This window comes from Sceloporus undulatus, chromosome 3 (assembly GCF_019175285.1).
Source record: "Sceloporus undulatus isolate JIND9_A2432 ecotype Alabama chromosome 3, SceUnd_v1.1, whole genome shotgun sequence".
NCBI classification, from domain to species: Eukaryota; Metazoa; Chordata; class Lepidosauria; order Squamata; family Phrynosomatidae; genus Sceloporus; species Sceloporus undulatus.
This window is the reverse complement of record NC_056524.1, coordinates 106,816,787-106,843,628: the sequence shown is the minus strand read 5'-3', so window position 1 is coordinate 106,843,628 and position 26,842 is coordinate 106,816,787. Positions and strand designations below refer to the sequence as shown.

Below are 26,842 nucleotides of genomic sequence, written 5' to 3'. Positions count from 1 at the left end.
ATACAATAAAGCAAAACATGAAGGTGACATTACAGAACTATATATATAATACAAGATATTTTTTCCAAAATGATAAGATGAAAATGTTGCTGTTACAAGTTACAAAGATGCCTTATCTCATTTAAAACCGTGCAACAAATTTTGTGAAAAATATGTACAACAATGAACTGTAATACATGAGGAGAAATACAGAATGGATTCATGCAAAACTTGCTTAAAAGTCCATGTCAGAATCTGCTTTGATATTACTGTACTGTATCTTCATTGATAATACATATTGTTGACTTTTGCCACGTTGAGATTTGTCAACACTCGAACAACAGTCCATTTCTCTGATGCTTTTAAATCAGGATTAAGCATTGGAAAATCATTCTCCAAACAAAAAGTATCAAAGTTGATACGCCATTTGCAAAATAAGACACAACAGTTCAATAAATCATGAGGTTTGGTGACCTCCACCTGCTTTCTCAAAGTCTCCAACAATGATATCCAATTCAATATTGATTAAAACTTCATCCACTGTGCATGTCCCAACACACTATAGTACTTGCTGAAAAATCTAGCATTGCCACTGAAAACCTTTCAAAGACTTTGAAGTACAGTATAGGTTATGATGTTACTAATTAAAACACCATTATTGAGAATTCATAAGAACTTCTAGAGAAACTTTACCTGGTAGATATAAATATGATTGTCCCAGTGATAGTGCATGAACCACAATAATAATATTACAATATTGTAGATTATATATTATATTAATTATATTATATTATTATATGATAAGAATAAGAATAGTAAATGCTGCCATAGAGCTAAACATACTTGCTATGATTTAAATTCCATTGAGTTTAATGGATATTATTTAATATCCATTAAGGTGGCCTAAGACTAAAGATTTACTCATCTGGAGGTAAATTTTACTGAAAGCAGTGCAATATAGTTCTGAGTAAGAAGTCATGAGGATTGTATTTTGTTTATTTATTTTATTTTATTTATGTGCCGTTTTTCTCCTAAATTGGACCCAAGGCAGCTTACAACTCTACTATAAAGTATGTGCACAAAATCTTTATATTAAGACACAGAGGGTTGCACTAAGGAAAACACATATTGCAATAACTGATATAGGTAGATGTTGTTGTTCATTAAAAGCAAACTGAATAAACATATTAAGATTTCACTTCAGTTCATTCTTTTATGGCAAAATATAGAGAGTTAAACAATTTGCATTCCAATTATTTCAATGGGAGAATGAAGTGCATGAATAACCATCCTGCAATGAAACTGGTAGGGGTAGTTCCTAGCTAATATCCTAAATTGTAAGCAGCCAAAAATACATAGACAGCATATAAAATAAACAATGTGTAAATGGACATATAAGTAGCTTCCATGGTGTAGTGGATCTGAGATTCACAGGTCAAACTACTGAGACATATTGAGTTGAACAGCAGTGACAACTAGGGTTGCTCAAATCGTAGGACCTGGACTTGAGTCACAAGACCTGTTCTTTTTTCTCTCTAAGCCAAAGGATGAAAGAAAGAATCTCAGGGTGAGATCACTGCCTTGAAAAGAAAAAAATACCCCTGTCTGCTGCTGGCTCCCACAGTTGCAGTCTGCTTTGGAGGAGGTACTATAGACTCTCCAGAAATCTACTCCTCTCCCTCCATTTGTTAGACTTTGTGATGTGTTTTATATTTTAATGCTAGATTTCAGCAACTATGACTGATGTTTAACAAATATGCTTAATATCACCAAGTCATATGCCCTCTGACATCACCAGGGGCTGTCCTTAGGTCTCAGGTTCTAACTACTGTATAAAATCTTAGGGCCAGCTGTCTCCCTGTTGGCAACCCTACTTTCACCCTCAGGCTTTCTGTTCCCTCTGAGCTTAACTACAATCCTCAGAGAAGCTGGCACGGAAATGGTCGTATATTGTTGTAAGCAAAGTACTGGGGTGGGGGTGGCTTGGTAATGGAAAACAAATGTTACTCATCAGGTTAACAAAGGTCCTGTTCCTGGAAGACATGAAAACTAATAGACCTGGTTGATAAGTATTATTAAAACAGTTACCTGGATTCTTGGATTGTCCTTGGGGTACTACTATGGAGACTGTCATGATGAGCACCTGCACTTCAACATATGTAAATAGCAACCAGGTTGGACTCAGAAGGTTGTACTACCATTAATGCTATGGAATAAGTGACTCTGTGGGGGATCCAGATTTATTCATACTTAGCACAGACCCACTGAAATAATTTGCAGTTTTATGTTTACTCTCTCTGAAGCATTTTTAAATGGTCAAATGACCAAAAATGTGGTGTTTTACCATATTTAAAAATTATAGGAGTCATAACACATCTGGCTTCCTCTAAAAAGCAAAGCTAGACTGGTAAACATTAGTTCAGCAGTCATACTCTAAAGAGAGAGATGTAAACAAAAAAAAAATTCTGAAGCCTAACCAAGTGCTTCTCCTAAACCTCAGCCAGTAGTTGCTAGTGTTTTGTTTAATTCTCAAAGTCACCTTCCCTTAGGATAGTTCAGAGGCTCTGGTTGTTTATTGGGTAGTATCAACTTTCATTTTGTAGAACAGAATTCTATTGCTGTAATCTTGACCTTGGATTTACATTCTTCTGATGTGCTCGCATTACAGGAGTGCTTGTGTAAAGCTGGGCCCATATCTGCTCTTAGGATAGACTGGCTTTCTTCTTGTAACCAAAAAAAGCTGGAGGAAGGAGAGACTGAAAAGATGCCAGTGTATTCTTTGTGCCATTATTAGTTATTGAATTCAATTCATAAATCAGATGTTTTCTTTCTAATTTCAGAAAGATAACCACAACTGTCTTTATTTTCTGAAAATCTCTGATGATAGCACTACATTTGGTAATATCATGTTTCTTATGGTCAGCATTCATATGAATAAAATTACTGGTATGGGAAAATGTGCTAGAAATTAAACTGTAAAGCCATACACCCAGGTTAAACACAAGGGAAATAAACAAATGAAAGACACCCAATCAATATTTTTCCAATGCTTATACCACATCTATAATAAAATACTTTCACAACCAATGTTCATTTAGGCTATTGCTATATCATCCCATACAACAAGATATTCCTTATTCTCACTGTTGAAATTACTCCTAAAGTAAAATACCAAGATATAGTCTACCATATAATTTGTCACACTCTAAAAGCCTTTGATGACAATATGAAAACATGACTTTGGGTTATGATATTTTGTAGCATTTTGAAAATATACTCAGATTCTCTTCTTTCCTACTTTTATAGATTTGCTTTATTTTCTCCACATTATCAGCACCACTGTTGTCACAGCTTCGTATTTAAAAACATTTACTAGACAAAAACAGTACATACTTGGGCAAGATTCTTGGCTATAAAGCTTACATAGAAGTTACAGTGTTCAGAGGAATACATGAAAAACAAGTAAGAGGAATTCATGGGAAAAGAGCAAATATAGATCAAATTTAGTCCCAAAAAACTCACCTTAATTTTACACTAATGTCAGTCTTCAGCAAAAAAAATACTCTGGTGATGATAGGATTTTCAAGGGTGTGATTGCTTTTAAATTACAAGATATTAAAAACTATCCTGCAAGTTCACATCTAAGGCTATCTAACCCAAAATTCTACATCCAAAAGCCAACTGCCAGAAACTGCATGAGGTAACAGTTCACTTGCTGTCTTTATTCAGCATATTCTGCCTCTGCTAGGCATGTCTAATCTGAAGCAAAGTCCACTGTATTCAGTGAAGTTTATTTGTAAAAGACAGGATATTGCAGCCAAGGTACATTTATCTGAGGATAATGGCTGAAATCCCATTTATAGTTCCAAATAGAGTAGGCCCTTTGAATCACTTGTAGAATGGTGAGTCAGCACTTGTGTAAATCCTATTTATCCATTTGGTCTACTATAGTTGGGACAAAGGAAAAGACATAACCTTTAAGCTTCAAGGTGCCAGAAGACTCTCAGCTGTTTTCATTGCAGTGAAAAAGTTGTAATGGTAATTGTGGCTGAGTGTACACACATGCAGCAGGATGAGATGGCTGCAAGCTGAAGTGACAGCCATAGAAGATTTTCATAACTGGCTCCAACGTTGCTCCAATGTGGCTCAATCATCACTCAAATGTGGCGGAAGCGTGTGCATGTGAATGCCAGGTGCGCTTCCTCAATCGTCAGGGAATCGTTGCTCCCTCCTTTGCATCCCTGAATCATTCCTGGGGAACAGATTTCCTATGAACACAAAGAAGTTTATCGCACCTACCTTATAATGGCCCCTGAGCATTCTTAAAGGGGCCATTCTGGGAATAGGAGGTGGCGGGGAACACTGTATATTGCACAGCGAGAAGGCCACCACTGCCACCGAGCATTCCCATTCAATTCTGGGAGCTTCTGTTCCGTTATAGAGGGCTGATTTTCGAGAATGCTTGAGAAAGCGTTCCCGAAAATTGGCCCTGGGAACACTCCCAGAACAGAAGAGGAACGCTTGGCAGCGGCGGTGGAAACATTCTCACTGTGCGATATATAGCGTTCCCCACCGCCTCCCATTCCCAGAACAGCCCCTTTAAGAACACTCAGGGGCTGTTATAAGGTAGGTGCGATAAACTCCAAAGTTTGCGTTCATAGGAAATTCGCTCCCCTTGCGACGATTCAGGGACGCTAGAGGGAGCCACGTTTCCATTATGATTAAGGAAGCGCACCTGGTGTTCACACACACACACTTCCACCACCTCTGAGCAATGATTGAATTTCAAAACTGTTCAGTATTGCAATGAAAACAAAAACTGTTCAGTACAATTTTAATGTCTGAAGTGAAGCAGTAACTGAAGGTTGATAAACCTAAGTATCTCTAGTAAAAAAAAAATTAGTTATCAAGCTTAATTGTATCAATCGCTCGAATAACCATTGGTTTAAAAGACAAATTTACTGATCCTTCACTATAACTCTCTGCTTTGTATTTTTCTAAGCCTACTAATCTAGCATTGCTCTCCTTTACTACACCAGCCTCACATTTTTTAGTCTCTCCACTTTCTGGCCCTGATAAATCATGTGCTGATAGTATTTTGTACTTGCCATAACTATGCCGTGTTTCTCTCTGTTCTGTAGGATGGGTCTCATTTGAAGAGTGCAAGAGGGGGCTTGCTGCATCAGTCTCATGAGCTGTTTTTTCATTCTGCGATGTCCTATCCTGACTCAACTGAGGAGCTCTCTGTTTGTCAACATTCTTTGAGGAGCCAGTCTTCCTGCTAGCATTCCTTTCATGCATTTCCAGGTCATCTGAGGAAGGTGGGAGATATTTCTCAGAATTATGATGTGTATGCTTTTCATCTCTGATGCTTGATTTAGGATTGACGCAATCCATTGGTGCTTGGGGCTGCTGTTGCTGTTTCCCCGCTATGAAACTATTTTGATGACTCTCTGGTTTGACGTCTGATAATGGTAACTGGCCCTTCTTGGAATTGCCCAGTGCCTGCTTCTCATCTTTAGTAATACTTCTGGGGTTTCTTGAATCATTTGAGGATGGTTTCTGTGTTTTTTCTACTGGAAGATTCATCAGCTCAGTATTCTGTTCTTTTGATGATGGCATTTTATCTTTCTTCAAGTGGCCCAAAGTGCTCCCCTCTCTTCCAGTATTCTTTTTACTCTTCAATGTTGCATTTTTAAAAGGTAATGCATTTTGTCCTGACATACTACTCTTCTCCCTTGTCTTCCCTGTTTTAATTTCAGGCTTCCATTTATCATCAGATGGCACATCCTGGGGATTTTTCCCTTGGGCATTAGTATCATTTTTCATTGGCTCCTGGTGTGAAGACTGTGGGTCTTTCACAGTAGTTTTGTTTCCTGTTGCAACATCACCATTACTACCATCATGTTTTACTAAATTTATTGATGAGGTTTGATATGTTGAGTTATCTGTGGAATGCAACAGTCCTGGATAGCTAGCTTTATGCTTCGGTGGAGTTACGTAATGTGTCTGCATGGCAGTCTTTTCTATTTTGCCTCCACCATCTTTTGTAAGGTCACTTTTTATCAAATCTTCAGCTACCTTGGAGTTATGCACTGCCTTCTTACCATCCACCAGATATTTTTTCCCCTCTGTCTTCTTGACCTCTTGTCCCCTTTTGTTGACAGGGGATGGCATTAGGCTTTGGACTCCTTTTGGTGTATTTCGTTTTTCTGCTGCACTGATTCCCTGTAGTACTGTTTCATTTTGGGAAGGGAAACTGTTTTTTCCAGATTTCTCTTCCTCCACCATCACTTGCGGTTTTTCTTGCTCTCCAGTTTTATTTGCCAGGGACATTTCTTGTTTCTCCACATTGTGCATGGAGTTTGCCCCTCCGGTAGGGCTGACTTCATTTTTCTTTAGCTCCCTCGTTGAGGTTGGTTGATACTTCTTCTCAGATATCCTTGGCAAGATATCTTTGTTTTGTGCAGCACTATTTTTGCTCTTGATTAAATCACTGTGAAAACCGCATGTTGTTTTTTCATCTTGTCCAGGTGTATCCTCACACATTTGCATTTCACTTAGAGAAGGTGGATGATGTTTCTCAGAATTGGGACTAGCCACACTGTCTCCCTGAATACAGCTTTCATTTTCTGATAGTTCTTTCAGAAAAGGTGTTTGAAGGTCACTACAACAAGGGCTGTTGACTTCTGCAATGCTGTTCTCAAGTTTGATTGAATGGTCTGATGAGGATAAATTAAATTTTTCTGAAAAATATCCAGGAATTTCCACCAATTCATGAATTTCATGGCTAATAAGTTCTTTTAACAGATTTTGGGACGTGTCTAAGTGAGTCACCGTAATCTTTTCTTTCTCACGACTGGGCTCTGGATTTGTTATTGTATTACCTGAACAAAATTTATCTTTGTCAATATTCTCTACAGTTGTAACACAGCTGGATTTTTTAAAAACGCCAGGTAAAGGAGTTTGATGTTTTTCAAAGTTGTGGTGAATATAGCCTCCCTTTTCATCATTATTCTCTTTATGGCTATTATTAAAAGTGGGAGCTTTGCATGCCTGATTCACAGGCTCTTTTGGTATGATTTGACTGGAGGTATCTGGGCTATTTTCTTGGCTCATTGGCTTCTGGGGAAAAGGCTCACTTTGGTCAGAAACCTTTTCTTGATTTTTTACTGCTTTTGGATCCACTTGTTTGGCTTGACTTGCACCGTCACTATTGGTAGCATTAGAACATATTTCTTCTTTATCAGACTGTTTTTCTTTGTTCTGAACTGTATCAGGAAATTTGCTCTTCAGACCTTTCATATCCTTCTGTCTTGGCTTTACTTGAGGCATTTTGTCAACAGCTGCTGGTTCAATTCTTGATTGCAGGTCAATGGCAGCAGACTCTCTGTTATAAGATGCCTGAGCTGCAAGAGACTGAAATGGTGAAATATTTTCCAGCACTTTCTCTTCAGGAAAACACTTTTGGCCAGCAAGGGGATGATCTTTTATGGGCTCTGTTAATTCTATTTCTGTCTCCTTTGACCTATGTGTGCCCTCTGGTATGCCAGGAATCTCATTAATTTCCTGGTGACTGTGTGCACTAACCCCTTCAGCTGGACTAGATGTGAGGCAGGTAATAGGGACATTTTCTTTGCTAATGGATTGTGGTTCATTTTCATTCCTAGAGCTAGAAAATGCATTGTCTGCTAATGGTGGAACCATATCTTTGTGGTCTAAGCTGTTTCTAGGTGGGGTTGGAAAGGGGCCTACAAGGGGCACACTTTCTTGTGAAGCTGGAACGCTGTCTTGATTAGCACCTAGCATTACGTCAGCCTCAAAAATGCCCTTTTGGTCAGTCACATCCATAGGCATTTCATGTCTCTTGATTTGCAACAGTTCTTTTTGTTGTCCTTCTGGTAACATGTTCCTTGGTATCTTGTTCTCATCAAGCTGAATATCATGTGTATTCTGAGTGTCCTTTGTTCCTTTCACTTCAGGGTTATGACCAGAGAGCTGAGTGGTAGACTTGGCATTTGTTGCCCAACTCCAAGGATGGCTAATTTCAGTAGCAACACAGAATTTAGGCATGGGGGCAGTTATACACACCAAATGTTGAGGCTGAAGGCTATCAATATTTGTTGCTGTCCTCAGATCCATCTCCAGCACTCTGACTTTGGCTTGGCAAATGTTTTTTTTCTCTGGGCCACTTTTGTTCTTTTTTCCAACTTTGCATGGTAGGAAAGCTTTCACATTGATAGCAGAACAAACATTACTGGTTTGCTCAAATTTTTCTTTCAGCTTGGACAAGACAGAGTTTTTATTGACTATTTTGGGCAGGTTATTGTTTGGCGCCTCCTTTTTTGGTGTTGGTTGCTTCTCTCTAGCAGCTTTTTCCTCAGCAGCTAAGAATTTCTTCAGAACATTCTTCACAGTATTTTTTCCACAACAGCTGACCCATTTGGGTTTTTCTTGGAGGGTTATTCTTGGGCTTTCATCTTCTTTTAAAGAGCTTCTGTCTAGCTTGTATGCGGTGGAGTTTAACCCATTTCTATTTGAAGTCTGCTTTTCTTTAATAATTAGCTTGCCAACCTCCTTCGGCTTCTTTCTATAATGCTCACGATTATTGTTCAAGAATCTTGACTGCAGAAGTTGAAATTTTGTGGGGCGGATGCCACTGTGTGCACTCTGGAATTCCCGCTTTACATTCACCTTGTTTACTAGGCTTTCTTTCCACTTAGCTTTCTTGCTCTCAATTTGTGGGTGGCTTGATACAAGCTCTGTGAGGTATACCAGAAGGCTGCTGAGGACAGCAAATGCACCAAGTTCTGTTGACATCTTACTGAGCTTCTTCTTCAGTGCTATGGGATCAATCAGCTCCTTATCACTGCTCAACTTTGTACCTTTGTTTCTGCTGCATAAAAGAAAAGGAATGCTTTTGGGGCCACAAAACTATAAACATTTCTAGTTTATTTACTTACTTTCAAAACTGATAACTTCTACTGTACCAGGTGCATTAGTATAAGCAATAGTCTGAGATGGAAAGAGATATAAACATGTCAGCTCAGTCATCATGAGCATCATTTACAGATGACTACTGGTCACTGTCCAGGAATGGCAGCTGTTTTCCACAGTGCAGTGGTACAGCATAAGGTGTGTTTTGTTTTATTTGAAAAACAGGACATACTTATGCAGACATAACACAGATGATGGTACAGTGGTTTAATGCACAGGTCATACTGAAAAAAATGGTACCAGGAAACAAATAAAATAAAATATTCAAAAATTACTGTGTAATGCAATGTTTTACACATCTTTTTCCTGTCCACTTGTAATGAGTTGGGTAGGGACACTGGATACAGGTTTCTGGTCAGTGGATTTCATTTGCCTAGCAGAACTTTAAAAGAACTACCAATGCAACTTTTCCCTTTCAACAGAGTGATGCCATATCACAAACTGCCTTTGAAATTTTGCCAGTTTGCCACATGGCAATGGAGACTATTGTCTGTCAAACGCCAGTAATCAAAACCCATTTGTTTGTGTGGAACTCTTTAGACCCTGTCCTCTCCTAATTATGTTTAATAGATGATCAGCAAGTTTTGAAATCAGATACATATTTTTCCTAGTGTAATAAAACTCACCCAGGGCAAAGTGAAAATCTAATCATCTTTCTAGTCAATTATGTAGGGAAATGTTCCCTTAAAATCTCTTTTCTAAAAGGACCATACCAAATACCAGTGGGACTGCAAGAACCAGAGAGCTAAAGGCTTTGTATGTAATGATATCCGTGCAGCAATATCAATTGACCTCTCTATCCTTTCAGTTGTTAACATAGGGCTGGAAGTTTGGCATGACTGCAAGTATACTTCTGTTTGAAGAATTAGGCCTAGAGGCAGCTGGGGATTTAGGAAATGCTTTAACTGGGTAGGATCAGTTACTAAATAAAATAGTGAACTCAGTGTGAAAGCCACAGAGTGAAGTCAACAGCAATAGACAATAGCCCGAGGAGGGGGGTGTCACACACTGGAGGTTTCAAATTTCTAGCACCATAAAAAAGTAATAATGGGAGGATAATTCATATAGTGATAAAGTACTATGTGAATAGGATTCAATTTGCATACTAGAAAATATTAAGTGTTTATACCTCTTCATATGCAAGCAAGAAGCAAGGCAGCCAATCATTTTAGGATGAAATCTTGGCTCTGATTAACATAATGGCAAGTATAACTTCTGACTCCAGAAGCTCAGGGTTTCACCCTTTCCACAAAAGAATAAGATGCCTCAAGCCATATAAACAAAGTGCTTTCCTGATTTTGAGAAACAACATTCAACAGCTATGCTTAGATAGATTCTGCCATCCTTGTTAGTTATCCAAAAGAGTGTGCCATCTGATGTCTAAGGTGTCCTTTAATTGCCACAGTACTAATGGCCACATTCTGTAAACAGGGAGTCAGTTTAATTTGGAAAATGCACAAAAATTGGTTTCAGTGTAAAGACAGGAAAATAAAGTCACAGTGAGGAGCATAAGTCTGCTCTGTGTGCATATGCATGTTCACATGTAATTTTCTTTTAAAAACAATATATTTTAACAACATTTGTTATGGTGCCTCTTTCATCCAACTGACACCTTAAATATGAGGGATTGCCCCGCCAGCCCTCATTAAATGGCACTCATAAAGATGACAGAATCTAGTCTTCAGAGCTTTCCTCACAAATAACATTTCACACAAGAACATCAGAACAAAGCAGTTGCTCTCAGTGTCACAGACTCAATTTACAATGACCTTTATATAATGCCCCAAAAAGACAGGATAAAATTTTGACATTTGACCAGCATCAGACACATAGACAATATGCACTCAGGGTATAACCTTGAGTAACTAGAGCTTGTCCTAGGGAGGTTTGTTCCACCTGCCTTCCCCATGACAACATGAGTGATGAATACTTTTTATAAAAAGCAATGTTCTGCTGAAACATGATGTACACATGACAGAACCAATGAAGTCACTGCATCAAAAATTACATTTATTGGAACTGGTGTTAATCTCAAAACCATGCCCATCATAGATTGTGTTCCCATTATACACACATGACATTCAAGGATGAAGATTAAATATTCCAGATGATTTTGAAATCTGTCTTTTAAGATTTAAACAGCCTCCTAAAGGGGTGGATACATCAATGTTTCAGTTTAAGCCAACACTGCAAGGCATTTCTAAATCTACACACACTTATCTCCTTCACTTGCTGATTGAAACATGACTTCCCCACACAAAGGTCACATTCATGAGGTATTATAGCTACTACTATGAGTCTACTGCCTAATTTGATTTGTTGCCACTGTTCTGGGATACAGGATTTCTTTCTTAGAAATTAGACTAGGGTTGGCCCTAACATTAGACAGGCTAAATTGGCTGTTTTCAGATGCAGACTGAAGATTATGAAGGGGCAGCAAATTGTTAATGATGAGAGGCACCGATGCAATTTTGTGCCTCAGTACCCCAAATAACTTGTTTCGGGTACTATGCACCCTGATTTGCATGGACATTTCAGTGGAATCAAGCAGGAAACTATCTTGTGTTGGCCTTAACACAAACTGTAAACCAGATTTTATTTGGATTCTTTCTGTATTGCCTCAGAGTCAGGAGTATGTGTGTTTATGTTACTTCAAGTCACCTCAGTAGTGAGACTTTTTCTGAGCTGCCATAGTAACGCAAAGGAGGAGTTGAGGATGCCGGTGCATCGACAACATCACCTTTTTGAGTGTTGCTGATGAAATATTATTTGCTGCTCTTCCGTTTTAAAAGGCATAATGGCATTTTAATTGGATGCTTACATTATGTTCTAGCTATCATTTTTACTGTTGTTGTATTTTAATGAAATGAAATGAAATTTAATTAAATTTTAATGAAAGTGATGACATAACACCATGGAATGGCAATTGTGCCCTGCAAAAATACTGATTTATAAAAATACATATAATGACTATTATACAATGAACAGTAAGAGCTATTCAACAGTGAAACATACTTCCTTGGAGTGTGGTAGAGTCTCTTGGAGGACTTTAAACAGAGGCTGGATTGCCATCTGTTGGAAGGGTGTTCCTACATGGCAGGGGATTGAATTGGATGGCCCTAGTGGTTTCTTCCAACGCTATGATTCTGTGATATTATAACGTCAGTTTCTTCATCACTTTGGAATGGCAATGCCCTTGTGCAAACTCATTTTGGTACATCCCTTCTTGTGCAATTCTAGGGTTCCTACATGGATGTTACCAGTGTAGCAAGGTAAAGAGGAAATAGGTGTCAAAATTCACATATTCCCAACAGGTGCCAAAAGTTCCAAAATTCAGCATGGATTAGGAATGAAGTAATCTCTATGACTTTCTTCCCACAAAATATTTGTTTAAATTAATACCAGAATTATATGCAGTCTTTGAAGCAAGGGATAGCTGTTCTATGGAAAAATATATACTTGCCTTCAAAGGGTGCCCCGTGTTTGTTTTATAGGTCTACTTTAAAGGAATATAATAGGTTCAACTGGCCATGGAAAGGGATGGGGCCGGGGGGGGGGATAGTATTCCAGATCTTTGATCAGTGGTGGGTAGACCTCAAGATTTATAGGAGATTTCTTCTTTATTTTCTTCTAGTATCCAACACAAGATCTAATCACGTTACATATGGGCAAAAGAATGCCCCCCCCCTCAAAAGGGTGCATCTTGACCCAGGATTTTTTTTTTCCCTTTCCAGAAGAAACCCCATATACCTTTCACACAAAAATCCAATCCTAAAGCCCCACTCCCTGCCCATCACCTTTCTTCATTTCAACAGTTTGATTTTTTTCCTCACACACCCTACAGTCTTTTGTATTTTGTCTATTTGGCCAGACTTTGATAGAGGAGCTTCTTGTCTACAAATAAACAGCCATAATCTTGACCAACACTGACTCATTGACAGGTGCAAGCAAGAATTCCAACAGTGACACAGTAACATGCAAAAAGCACAGTGCTTATGAAAAGGCATAAGATGACTTTATTTACAAGTATTTTAGCCATCCCAATCATTAAAAACGTTTTCCTAGGATTTCAAAACCACAACAAAACATCACGAAAATATTGTATATGAAGACTACATCAGGAACATTTGTATATTTGCTACACATCTGTTTGTATATTTTGGCATCTGTTTCTGTTCCACTGTTATATCTTTGTTTATTTTCTAGTCTTGGAGTCCCCTCTTTGGATTAATGTTACCCTGAAGTGTTCATGCAATATATAAGTTAAATGGGCCTTGAGTTACATGATGTAAAGGAGAAAGTAAAATTAAAAAGGGGGAAAGAAAAAGTGCAGGAAAATGCAGGAACAAACAGAATTTCAAGAACACTTTTAGGAAATGTGATTATATCAATTTGTCTTAAGTAAGTGTGTACACACCATTAGCTTTGCATGTAAACTCTTGGCATGTGAATATGAGAATACCAGTTATGGGATGAAAGAATAACAGTTGAAAGATAAATTTATACCATTTTAAAAACAAATTAAAACAAATGCTGGTAAATTATACCATCATCACTATTAAAAGGGATTCTGAAATACTGAATGTTGACATTGTTTAAATAGTAAAGCTGTTCTATTATACTATTTCTTTAATTTTCAATTTCATACCCAAACTTTCAAATGCATTAGTTAAAACAATTTGCTAAATAGATGTGTTTTACTTCTATAATGGTGCTGCCTGCAACTATGTTCATATTATTAGGCCAATTTCATAATTAAATGAAAGAAAATGCAATTTTGCAACTCTTACTTGAAAGGAAGCTAAACTTATTTGTGTCTGTAATAACTGTATCTTTTTGACTTGAAAACATGTGTTTCATTCACACATTACATTTTTAACTGTATACTTTAAGGAAAAAAAACCCAAACCCCAGAGCTTATAAAATTAATTGGCTATGAAGACTAGGAAATTCTGGGATTTGTCATCCAAAATAAGATGAATTTTCCAAGTTCTCGTTGTATATCTAAAAATGTAACATACTGTATATACTCATGTATAAGTCTTCAAATTCTATTCAAAAAAATCAACGCCCCAAAACTGGGCCGACTTATTCATGGGGCAATGTAAGTACTGTAATTTACTGATAACTTCACTGATATTACTTTATTGAAAGTAAGTATTGTACTGTACTGATAAGAGGTATTTAAAAAAAGGAACCATCTCCTTCTCTGAGCAGAGTGCCAAAAGGCAAGAGTCCTAGGGGAACCTAAAAGAAACACCAGCTCCCACTAAGCTCTCCACCACAGCAGCACTTCTGGCCTTTTTGAATGCCTGGGTGGGACAGTCACAGCAGCAGCAGCTCTTTGGTGCTTCCCTCAAAGAAGTGCCAAGAGCAGGGTGACCAAACATTTTCCTTTTCCAGGGCATATCCTCCATTTTAACCATCTGTCCAGGAGAAATTTAAAAAGTCCTCCAGTATGATCACTAATTAAAAGCCCATTGAGTAGCACAATGTTTGCTGTTCTCATATGAAAAATTTGTCTACTTGGCAGCCTGTCCTTGCTGCAAATAGGAGAATAGGATGGATCCTTCTAAAGTTTTTTTTCTTTCTTGGTGACACAGGAATGCCAGCACTGCAACCACAAGGTTGTGAGTTCGATCTCACGCAGGGCTCCAAGGTCTACTCAGTCTTCCATCCTTTCATAGGTTGGTAAAATGAGTACCCATATTGTTGTGGGCAATTGGCTTACACACATTGTAAACTGCTTAGGGAGTGCTAGTTCACTGATAAGAGGTATAGAAATATACTTGCTATTGCTTGCTATTGCTAGGAGCAGCAACTGCAGACAAGATTTGCCCCCCAGAGCTCACAATACATTTGTATCTTGGTGGGAGAATGGACAGCAATCATGTGGGGCAAAGGACTGCTTGAGGACTCAGTGTAAATGTTGAAAGGGTTTTTTCCTTAATTAAAGCACAAGGGACAAATGAAAGGAATAATCAGTCAAGGTTTTGTTGCATGTAAAGTACAGTTTTAAGTCTTTCTCTTGCTCAAAATTCTATAAATATCTTGCAAGCCAACAAGGCAATAAGTTCATCCGAAAAATCCAGTTGAGTACCTAATAAAATACAGTCTATGTAAAAGAGCTGTACAGAAACCATATGAAATAAATTTATTTTTCTCTGAGTGGTTTTGTTTTTGTTTTTGTTTTTTTGCATTTATTTGGTATTGACCTACATTTTTCTGGAATGTCCTACATTTTGTGGTTCCTTGTCCTCCTTTGTGGTGATGACATCTGGTTACCTTGGCCATGAGAGTAGAGGGGGTATGTCCTTCTTTTAGGTTTTCCTGGGACAAAGTAAGCTCTTGCCTTTTGCCACTCTACTCAGAGGAGGGGACAATTTCTTTTTTAAAATAAGAATTAATTCTGAACTTTTGCCTTTACTTCTTTTTTACATGTGTGCATTTTCTTAGTCCTGCCCAAGCCTGGTTGCCTCCCACACATATTGCACAGCCAGCATTTACCTAAGTTCCCTCTTAATCCATCCAGCCTTTAGGGTGACTGAAAACAGTGATGCCTGCCAGAATTTTATATGTTCTTTGGCATCATTTTCCTTTGCTTCAACATATACATCCTTAGTTATATTCTGCTATATTTCACTCTCAGTTTATCCATGGGTCATATCAAATCACAATTTTGGCCCTCACACGCACCCTCCACTTATACATAATGCCAATTTATACATGAGTATATACAGCAAATAGCCCAATTAATATTAGATTATTTAGGAGTACTCTTATTGTATTAAACACAGTGGCGTTTCAATGCAATTTTCAGGGATTTACACAATTCTTTTGCTGATTCCCCCCCCCCCCTTAATCTGATCAAGGCTGCCATATTAGGAATTTGGTAGAGAGGTATGATATAATGATTTTTTAAAAAAGAAAAACATCTTTACTTTTCCTCTGAAGAAAGTTGAAAAATAGTCTCCCCCAGGTATTCTAGTCTCTCCCTTTGTTCCAGATCCTGGTACAAGCCTTTAGGAACTTTGCTAAGGCCATAAAGCAATCCATACAAACAGCCAGCAATAGCTCCAGTAGCTGCACTCTCACCTGTAAAATAAAGCACAAATGAACACCAGATTTTATTGGACTGCCTTTTAGCTGGCCAGTTAAATAGTATATTTTCCAGTAGGAGAAGAAAAGGGATAATGGTTGGAAGTATCTTCGCTTGTATTCATGACATCCTCAAGGGAGCTTTGGAACCTGGATTCTGAAGTTTTCATCAGCTGCTAATGAAGGGAAAACCATAATTCATTGGTAGAGCACAAGCTCTGCATGCAGAAGGTATTTTTGTGGAATCTCTATCCCTTTGCTGTGCCAGCAACAACTGTGGAGAAATCATAATACAGAAGCAAGAGATCTCACTGAGTGTGAGATGTACCACTTTCACAAAACTCCACTACATAACATTTTGAGACTTTCAGTGGCCAAGACATTATATGGATTTAGAGCCTTATCGCATGAGAAAAGAAAGCTGAAATAGAGTGGGAGAGTAGCTCCATGGTTCTCTTCATGCCATCATAGCACTTCTATTCTCCTTCCCAGAAAGACGGTCATAAAATATGCTTTTTGCCTAATGGATTTTTCCAGCATGACAAAAGACATGCTTTTATGATCCCCTTCCCTGGGAAGAGAACAGAAAGGCATGGAGAAAACAAGTACTCCCCCCCCCCCCAATTTTGGCTTTCTTTTCTCATGAGATAAGGCTCTTAAAATTCTTGCTTACTCCATTTTTACAGGCAGTCTCCTTAAACAGATGCAAAGGATAAATAAAAGCAATTAATAATACAAACTGCCTTCCCAATCAGCAACCAAGTGGCAACTGAAATATCTGAGAGAATATGGACAATGTTACTCAGAAACCAGTTTCCTCTGTTCTTCCACATATAAACACACATATGCACTTGTGCGCACACACACACACACACCCTAGTCTTTTCTATCATGTCTATTTGAGTCATTTGTGTGTTTTTATAATCCTTGATATATGTCTGAATGCTATGTAGCAGTCAGTCCTAGATGCTGTGAAACAAAAATAAAAATGTGTTGAGGATATGAGAAGTAATTTTTGGAAGGATCATGTGTTGATGGTATGAGAGTGGCAATTGTTGGTTTTTGTTTGCTATAGCAAAAACATAATAAAACTTGTCTTTGAAAAAAAAAGATGTGTGGGGATAGACTGATGGCTGTAGAACTTTCTGAAGGACCCCTTTATCGTCCATTTTTTCCTTAAAGCACCCTTGCTGTGGATCACAGATGCAGTCACAGTAAGTCTTTGTGGATAACAAGTCCCTTAGAGCACTCTGATCTTCCAGTTATCATTATCACTTAATGAATTACCTACAAAGTTATGTGAATCAGCCTATGAACATTAAGTTTGGTCTTTTAGAACAAGTGAAAGATAGTCTGAACTGGAAGAGAGTAAAAACTAGGTTAAGAAGCACTGACTATTACACAGAAGGTACTAGAGAAAACTGATCCAGTGAATGAAGTAGCTGCCCAACTGAAACAATAGTAAACTCTTCTCAACCTTTGCTGGGGATGGGGAGTGGGTTTCAGCATGGCTTAGTGGCTTTGAGTGTCGGACTACAACTCTGGAGACCAGGGTTGATTTCCAGCTCAGCCATGAAACCCACTGGGTGGCCTTGAGCAAGGCACATGCTCTCTGCCTCCAAAAAGACCTGTGATAGGTTTGCCTTAGGGCCACCATAAGTTGGAAATTAATTGAAGGCACACAGCACACACACAATAGGAAATGGTAAATTGCTTCTAAGGATTCCTTGCCTTAGGGCTAGTCACAACTAAAATATTCCTCATTCCAGTGAAATACAATGCGATCTGGCCATGCGCAATTTGTAGGAGTTCAGGCTTTTTGCAGGACATGTATGTGTGAAACCTGCAAATGCTGCAGAAAAAAGGCTTCACAGTTTTTACTGGAGTATCCACAAAAATCTGCAGAAATGTGAATTATCACATGTGCACTTTCGGCAGAGACAGGTTGAATAGATATGAATAGATGCGAATCTGCACAGGAAATTGAAGACAATTAACTGTCAATGTGAATGTTCAAAAATCAATAGCAATATTATTATGTGTAGCTGAGCCTTCTGAAAACCCTATAAAATTCATGGGGTTGCCATAAGTCAACAGGCAACGTGAAGGTACATACACACACAATAATAGGATGGCCACCTTCTTTATGGATCAAGACAATGTCTCTGAGGGATGACATAAAAGAATACTGCACAATTACTGGCTGGGAAACCCATTAAGAAATTCAGATGCTAGAATATTACCAGAATGTATAGTCGCTCCTCTGTTTTTGTGGGGGATCCATTCTGGACACCCACCGCCATGCAAAGATGGAAAATCAGCAATATTCAAGCCCATTGGCTTAAATGGCGGTGCACGGGCATTTGCCGCCTGTGGATGGACGAGGGACACGAATTCCAAGTTTGTGAAAACAGAGGAGTCACTGTAGTAGATTTATGAGTAGGGATGAGAGGGAAAAATATTTGTAAATGTTCAGATTCTAGAGTGTTTAGAAACTCCGCGTTTGTGTTTTTGCACAGAAAATGGCATTTTTTGCACAAAAAGCAAGTTTCTTGCACAAAAAAGCTTAGTTTTTGTGCAGAAAACCAACAACATTTCTACATAAAAGAATGCTGTGTTATAAATTCACATGTGGATTTTTTCTCAGAATAAATCCTGAACAGTCCTCAAAAACTATGCAATTTTTGAGGACTTTCATGCAGTGGGGAGAAATATATTTAAATTATTTGCTATTGTCCACAAGGATAAAATTTACAAAGATTTACATCTCTTTTTTTGAGTCACCTAATATAGCTAATTTGCCTATTTAGCAATAACAGCTCTATTTAGTGGGAGGAGAACTAATATGATAAGACTCATACAATGAAGAAGTAAACTCAAATCTATGCAAGTTCATGCTGCCAGCTTCTTTCTTTCAGTTACTCTCAAAGGTATTGCAAGATCTCTTTGCACAAGGATTAGAAATGTTATATATATAAAAAGAACATGTTCCTTACCGCCATGGAACATTGCTCGGTTGCAAAGCTCTGTCCAATCAGTACCACATCCTAAGAGAGCATCATATGCAATCATAGGAGCATCATGACCTCTCCTTCCTCCACGACCTTCTGAACTCCATCTCCTGTAGGTCTAAATGGATAATTAACAAGCTTCCTTGGGTGAATTCACTGGCAAGGCAATCCAGTGCATGCAAGACATTCAGCATTGCAAAGAAATACAAGATTCCACAGACTGCAGTAATGGCAGTTAAAGTCAAATCATAGTGCTATAATTGCTTATAACTGTCTAGCGTGAAACTATCCTGAGTGAGGTGGCCATTTCAGGTAGCAGATCATCAAAAGCACTAAACTTGCTGCTTTCTCATGGTAAAAGAGTCCATGCCCTTCTGAAGGGCAGCTTTCCAGAGCCAGGAATGTCCTAAGTGAGACTTTATCACAGCCAGGTGTGTGGGGGGAGGGGGGGGGGGGGAGCAGGATCTGAAAAAATGCCAACCACTTTTTGCAGCTCCTGCAGCTAGACAAGCAATTTTTCTGGACCCGGGTAATGAAGGGGGTATGTAGCAGCAGATACTACTACCAAAATATGGTGCCCCCTTCACTGCCCCTACTGATGCCATGATATGGGGGGGGGGGGGGCATTTTGCTTCCAACCTTAGGCATGAGGAATACTTGTGATACTTCCATCTGGTTTACATGCCATTTAGCATCAAATATATACACATTTTGTTTAATAAATTTTGGGTGGATCCCTACATAAACAGAATTGTTGTGCCCATTGCAAACCAGGTACCAAGTGGCTTGCATATGGCTGAGATGCCCCATGGAGTTCCAGCTATAATGAAATGTGATAGTCATATCATTTGAACAACTCCTCAGTTAAGGAAACCAGAGAAATACAGAGTTTCTTTGAGGTGCAGGGGATGTAGAAAAGAGCATGGAAAACTTGGAAACTGGAACTGTAAGTAAACAGTTTCCTCCAGCACTTTATTTCATGTGCTAGCAAGGTGGCAAGTCTGCCAAAAAAAGTTGCAAGCAGATCTCAGCAGCCATAAGCTCTCCCCAACCAGATGCTGTGTAGCAGGGCCACCCTGACCATTAGGCAAAATGAGGCAGTTGCCTCAGGCAAAAAAATGCTAAAAAGCAGCAACAATGTTGGCACAGAAAACTCTATGTCTTGTGGTCAAATATATGGAATACACGAGCCTGGGGAAGAGCATAGGTCTCCAGTAAGACTCCAGTACCTAATCAAACCCAAGGAGATTATCACGCTAGCTGCCTTTTTCCATCCTTCTCCCGTTCTTAACTAAAAATGCTTCTTTTCCGTAATAGGAGATGTTCCAATCAGGGACGGGATAGTAATGATCTGGACACAGAGCTGTGTGATGAGACACGGTCCCAGCCCAGTCTCAGTCTGTGCCCAGAATGGGAAAGAGGTAGTGCAATAATCTCCTAAATTCTTAGCTTGAGGTTTTTTCTCTCTTAGAGGCTGAGGAGACAAGCCAGGATAGCATGGACTATGCCAATGCTGTTCTGGCCCCAAATGCTCACCCAGGACATCCCTGGGTCAGTCCCTGGGTCGGTGTGTGGATACGTGGATGTTTACACACCTGTCCCCATGCAGACCCAAGACCTGCTACCGATGTGCATGCCTTACCTTGCCACTGAGGTACCTTGTTACTGAGAAGCCCCCTGTTGCCATATCTGATGTGGCTACACCCACATGGCTAGGTGCACTGTTTCACATCACATGGGGCATGGAAATGGGAGGTTTCTCAATACCAGCAATGATGTAGCAAGGTAAGGGGCACGGGGGGGGGCATATAAACAGCTGGGGTGTGCTGCTGAGTTTTCAGGAAACTCTGTGGCAAACCAGCGGTCGAATTGACACAGTATGGGCTGTTTACCTCAGGATTGGGCTGAATGCACTGGATCTATGTCAGCTCTACCAGGGCTAGGGTTTTGACTTCACTGTCTGAACTAGACAATGCAAGGCCAGGAGGAGCACAGGCCTTTTGGCCCATGTAGCCAACCCCTTAGTGAGAAGATACTGGGAGACTAAAAGGATGCTCTCCTCTACCTTTCCTGCTTCTGGAATTCTGCCATTTGCCCTTTTAAAACTACAGTGGTTGCTTCCAGCCATTTGCACTTCACTGCCAACTCTGGAACCTGATCTCTGCTGGCCTCTGCTCTCTACTGAGCTGATTATGTGTTCATTCCCAATCACTGGACCTCTTATTTTATTCTCATATGGAATTCAGCTCCTCCTGTCTACCATGTGTTTGTTTTCTGTTAGCTGACTGTAATTACTTGAGTTAGAATTATATAAAATCAGAGGTTACACACTTGGTTGCTAAATTGCTAATCAACTGATGTGTATAATTTAAAAAGCACGAGTCACACAATGAACTCTTATTAGTCTATAGAAGCTGCACAACTAGACCCAGACAACTACATCAGTCCATGTACAGTATTTCCCCACCACCATCTCCAAATAGAGACATTTAAATTGAAGAGATTACCTTTTCTCTTTCTTCTGCATCATAATTGTCAGGAAAGTGAGGCTTATTCTGGTTTTCTTCATTAATTTCTCTTTCTTCCAAATAAAATTGCCATTTTGCTTCAAAGTAAAACCAATGCTCCTGATATTCTGGATGCAAAACAAGCTAGATGTGACACATTTCATCTTGAAAAGGGTCTTTCAGTATCATAGTCAAGTATGAATGACAAATGACAAAATCCAATTTACGGGGATTCCGTGAAAAAAATTCAATGAAAACATATCCAGCTAATTACAACAGGAATAATGACTTTAGCAATACAACTCAGTTTATTTTCACAACATTAAAAAAGGGAAGGTGTGTATTTTAAGCTCCTAACAAAAATAAAAATAGGACCATCTACATTCTGGAAAAGCAGAAGATTGAGTCTATTATAGATCTTACTGTCTACTGATTCTATACAACTGTATGATCACACACTTGAAAACTGTGATCAAAACCTTTGTGAAGATCTCACACAGCATACATCTCTATGGTTTCTTACAGTAAAATGAAAAAAAGGTTAGACTTGTGGTGAGGCATGGGTGGCAGCATCTAATTCACCAGGTGTTGTCTAAGTACGTACAATTAAAAATGCTGATAATATGGCTTGGGTCTAGGCTATTTAAAGGACCTTATTTACAAGCCCATTCATGCCCTAAGATTGTCTGGATAGGCACTTTTCTCTGTCTCACTACCTTCTCAAGTTTATTTGGTGGAAACAAGGAAGAACACCTTCTCAGTAGATGCTCCCAGTCTTTGGAACTTTCTCTCTAGGAAGGTCAGCATGGCTTCCTTCTTTTTCTTTGTCTGTCTGCATCTGAAAGTATTCTTGTGCCATTAGGTTTTTTGAAATCGAATGGGATATACCATCTGGCCTTGCATAACCTTATACTGGAGATGTGTGTGTGTGTGTGTGTGTGTGTGTGTGTGAAGAACATGGCTGGAATTCATGATGACCTGATACATGTTTTTTGAACTCATGATGACTCAAGGAAGTTAAAAGAAACCAGTGTTGGGGTCACTTGACCCATCCTAGGGTATGCTCAGCCTAGATAAAACAAAAGGACAAGCACCATGGGTATGCTAAAAAGGATTGTTTCCTCCTACCTGCTTATTTTGCATTCCCCATGGGAAAGGAAAGAAACAGCCTGAACACACAGGCCAAAATAAAGCTGCTTTGGATCACTTTGGAGGTATGCTGTTTAAATTACACACACATTTTGAGAGGCCAGAAGCTGCACCAGAGCTGTGCTCCAGTCCTTCTGGCCTCTTAGGACGCATGCATCATTTAAACAGCATACTTCCAAAGTGACCTGAAGCAGCTTTATTTTGACCTGTCTGTTCAAGCCCAAAGATAGAAAAAGGAAGAACATTTGTCAAGACACTCTACAGCTGGACAAATTAGACCCTCTGGCTCTCTGTGGAAAACCAATTTCGTGATTCTGCTGTGGAATAATTATTCAACAGATGCATACTTTTGAGTCTTGCAGTTAATTGTTGTTGTTTTTGTCACTGTTATACAAATATTCTGTGTTTTATTGTAAAAATGCAATAAAAATTTAATCAGAAAAAATGTAAAAATAAATTTTACTCTTTTAACTAAATAAAATTTGAATGAATAAATGTAAATTTAAAATACATTTTAATAAATGTAATAATTTCTGATATGTTTAAATTTATAAAATAAATTTAAAACAAGACTGACAGAGACCAAACTCCTATCTTTCCTTCTGAGGTTCTCTTTCTATTTCCTCTGTCTGTCTGATCATCAAAAGTTTGTATCAGATCCTACCAAATGCCACTGACATTTTTGTACTAAAATCTCACAGTTTTCCAGACTAATGTGTCTGTTCTCAGGAAAACATCAAAGCTTCTTCCCATTCCTTTGTGAGTGCCTACATACATGCCCTAAGGTTTCTGGGTATATTAAACCTCCACAATATCAGAGCCTTTTTGTTTATCTCTTTTTGAGTGTTGCCCTAGTTGGCTGAGTCTCTAGTATTCTTGCGTTGTCATTTTTTCCCACTTGCAGCCTAAGGCATGCTTTAATCTTGAGGGTTTGCCCATTCTCTCTTGGCATTCTCTGAGCTGTTTGAGTTTTTAAAGTTTTTCTCCAAGTTCATTCTTTATTAACATTATCTTGCTGGAATTGGCAGTGTTTTTCTACAGCTAGACTGGTCAATTTTCTCCCATTTAACTCTTAATTGTCTGTATCCAAACTTTTCAAAGGCAAATTCCTTCTGAACAAATCTTACCAAGAAAACCCCATGATAGGCTTGCCTTAGGGTCACCATAAATCAACTTGAAGACACACAACAACAACAGATATTATTTGGAAGTACTGTGTTCACTATCGGGTTTATATCTAGTGCATACCAACAGGCTACATGGTGAAAGCCCAACCTTGTATATGTCTGCTCAAACGAGTAAGCCCTACTGGGTTCAATAAGGCTTACTCCCAAGTAAGTGGGTACAGAACTGTAACTTTAATAAGGAAATAAATATTATTTAGATACATTAGGTACTGATATCTCAGTTTTTGTATAAATGTCAAAAGTGGATGACAAAAATAAAATATTAATAATGCAAGCATAACAATGGTTTTTTAAAATCCAAATCATAGCTGAAGCAATAAATTAAGGAGCAATAATAACCCAGTCATTAGAATGCATGAAACAGTATTCTATTCATTAAAAAGTGGGGACCAGTTATTACAAAAATATAAATAAATGTTACAGGACTTTATCACACAGGGAAAATTGGGGCTTTAAACACCAATTATCCTGTGAAAATTGTGCAATCGCGGTTAACATTTTCATACGATGTTGCGATTAAAGTGCCATTATCTCAGTAATAAACAGGAAATAAACAGCAGCAAATAATTCACTGGGAAATCCCACAAATGATTTGTTGCTGTTTATTGCCTGTTTATTCTTGGGATAATCTTTAGTTGTGATGTGTGTGAAAATGTTTAATCACGATTGTGCAATTTTCACAGGATAATTGCTGTTTAAAGCCCCAATTTTACTTGTGTGATAAAGTCCAAGGTATGCAATTAAAAGCCAGGGATGGCAGGATAAAACTAACATGGTATCTGGCACAATACAGAAAGATACAAAGATAGCTGTCTAAAGAATTTTAATGCTATATCAAAAGGCTTCTTCGTTTACGTAAGGACACCTGGAGAAGGCATCCAAGTAAAATCTTAATTGATTGACAAGTTTACGTGTGTGTGTGTGTGTATCTTTGTGTGTCCGCCTGTCTGTGTTATGTCTTGAGTCACCCAATCCCAGGCCATTAGAAATCCCTAATGGGATTAGTTGAGCCCCAGGAGCCTTTGAAGATGTTTTTATGTGTGTTTACAGGAGCCAATTCCTGTTAACAATCTATTGGCCACCACACACTTTGTAACAGTTGTGCTGTCACTTCTAGAGGTTTTTCAAGGGTATTTTCACATGGAATAGGCTGCAGTAAATCTATCTGAATGTTAGATACACAGGTAATTGAGGCCAGGTCAGCTGGTGTGCCATTGAAGTCAGTATGTGGCAGAGCAAATTACCAACATCACTTGAGTGTCCATCAGCAATGCTGGATCAAATAGTGCTACCAAGCTGTGACCCTGGACATTCAGAAAAAGCAGTATGAATCAAGGTGGAAAATATCTACTTCTGAAGCAGGATAATTGACATGTGGCCTTTCCCTACAAGACGACATCTTTGTGTAGGGGGGTGGAATGCACATTACAACTTTTGAAGCATGCTATGTTTTCTTTTCCCCACCAATACATAAAGTACTTTTCTGGCCATTGTGTTTATAGCAAAAAGAACATATGCCACATTTATGGAGTGAGTCTTTACATTTATTTTTCCTGCACAGGAGACAGTCTTTGATTTTGGAGTGGAAGAGGTCCTTTGTGATGTACCCTCTGTTTAATAAAAGCACATTTTTATCCCAGTTTGTGTCCATTTGTTAAGTGTTTTGAAGATCATTTTTTAAAAAAATATGGAGGTCTTATTCTTCTGAAAGCAGCTTCCAAGCTCTTGTTTAATGAAAGCAATCAAAGGGATCACATTAGACATTCTAAAGTATGTTGGTACTTCTGAAGATGGAGAACAATGCTACACACAACCAGCAAATGTTTATTAAAACTCCTAAAAACATAGAACAACATCTGTCTTAAGAAAACATGATAGGAAAAAGGCCCAGGATTGTCCTTCTGGCCTCTGACAAGGTGATACAGGTGCTCACTATACATACTGTATATCCTGTCTAAAATGTGAAAACCTGCTTGGCCTGCTAGCACTGAGGCTTCTGGACTTGCCTGTTAAAGAGGTAACATACAACAGGAACTCTTCTGCCTTTGCACCTTCTCTGTGACAGCAAATTCTGTAAATTTTTGATGTGCCAGTTGCCCAGTCCACCTACCTGGCCCTTTGCTCAATCACAGCCATGTCCTTCAGCTGTTGGTGCTAGTCAGTGGCACTTTACCCTAAAGGTATCAGGGCCTATGTGAACTTTATTCTTGGGTGAAGTCATATCTCTCTTCCTTATAGAATCATGGCTTTTGCACTCTGCTATCCCTAAGCAGAAGAATTATGTACTAAGAATCCCCTAAGCATCTTCTGATGTGCGGAGCAAAGATCGTGCCTATGACAAAAGTGTTACTGTTGGCAATGATTTATGGCTCTAAATCTATAAATGGTAACACTAGCCTTAAGATAATTGGAATAAGAATAAGCATTGCAGAATATCAGCATCTGTGAGACTAAGGAGATTATTGCACCTGCAAATCCCACTTGGGATAGACATGAGATTGAAAAGTCAAAACCTGGTGTTATGTGATACAGCAAAGGCCGGGCAGTGCAACCCATCTGCAGCCCAAGAAAACTCATGATTATCCAGGAACGTTTCAACCGGAGGTTGCCTTTAAAAAAAAAAAAAAAGCTCCTGGATAAGTGCATATGGGGTCCAGGCTGCAGATGGCTTTGCCCGGCCTTGGCTGTGTGCAATAACACCTGTTTTTGACTTTTCAATTCCATGTCTATCCTGGTGGGATTTGCAAGTGAGATAATCTCCAGAATGTGTAAAATAAGTGGTAGCATAAGCTTTTGTAGACTTGGTCTACTTCCTCAGTGAAGATCAAGTCTACAAAAGCTTATGCTCTTTTGCTCAGTTAGTCTCAAAGATGTTACAAGATCCCTTTGTATACTGCTATTCCAGGCTAACACT

At 38.8% G+C, this 26,842-nt stretch overlaps 1 protein-coding gene across 4 annotated transcripts in view; it reads right to left on the bottom strand.

Annotated features, from left to right (window-relative positions):
- The window catches only part of ADPRHL1 (ADP-ribosylhydrolase like 1), a 53,878-nt gene that overhangs the window by 7,605 nt on the left and 19,431 nt on the right, over positions 1 to 26,842 (bottom strand). The window contains exons 5-8 of one of the 4 annotated variants that reach the window (XM_042458290.1): positions 21,593 to 21,720; positions 19,071 to 19,203; positions 15,918 to 16,071; positions 4,599 to 8,875 (exon numbers count right to left, since the gene is read on the bottom strand). In XM_042458290.1, coding sequence (XP_042314224.1) covers positions 4,879 to 8,875; positions 15,918 to 16,071; positions 19,071 to 19,203; positions 21,593 to 21,720 — 4,412 coding nt within the window. In that variant the 3' untranslated portion in view covers positions 4,599 to 4,878. Of the gene's footprint in view, positions 1 to 4,598; positions 8,876 to 15,148; positions 16,072 to 16,296; positions 16,349 to 19,070; positions 19,204 to 21,592; positions 21,721 to 26,842 lie in introns of those variants that run through there. The other 3 variants (XM_042458291.1, XM_042458292.1, XM_042458293.1) reach the window with 3 other exon arrangements.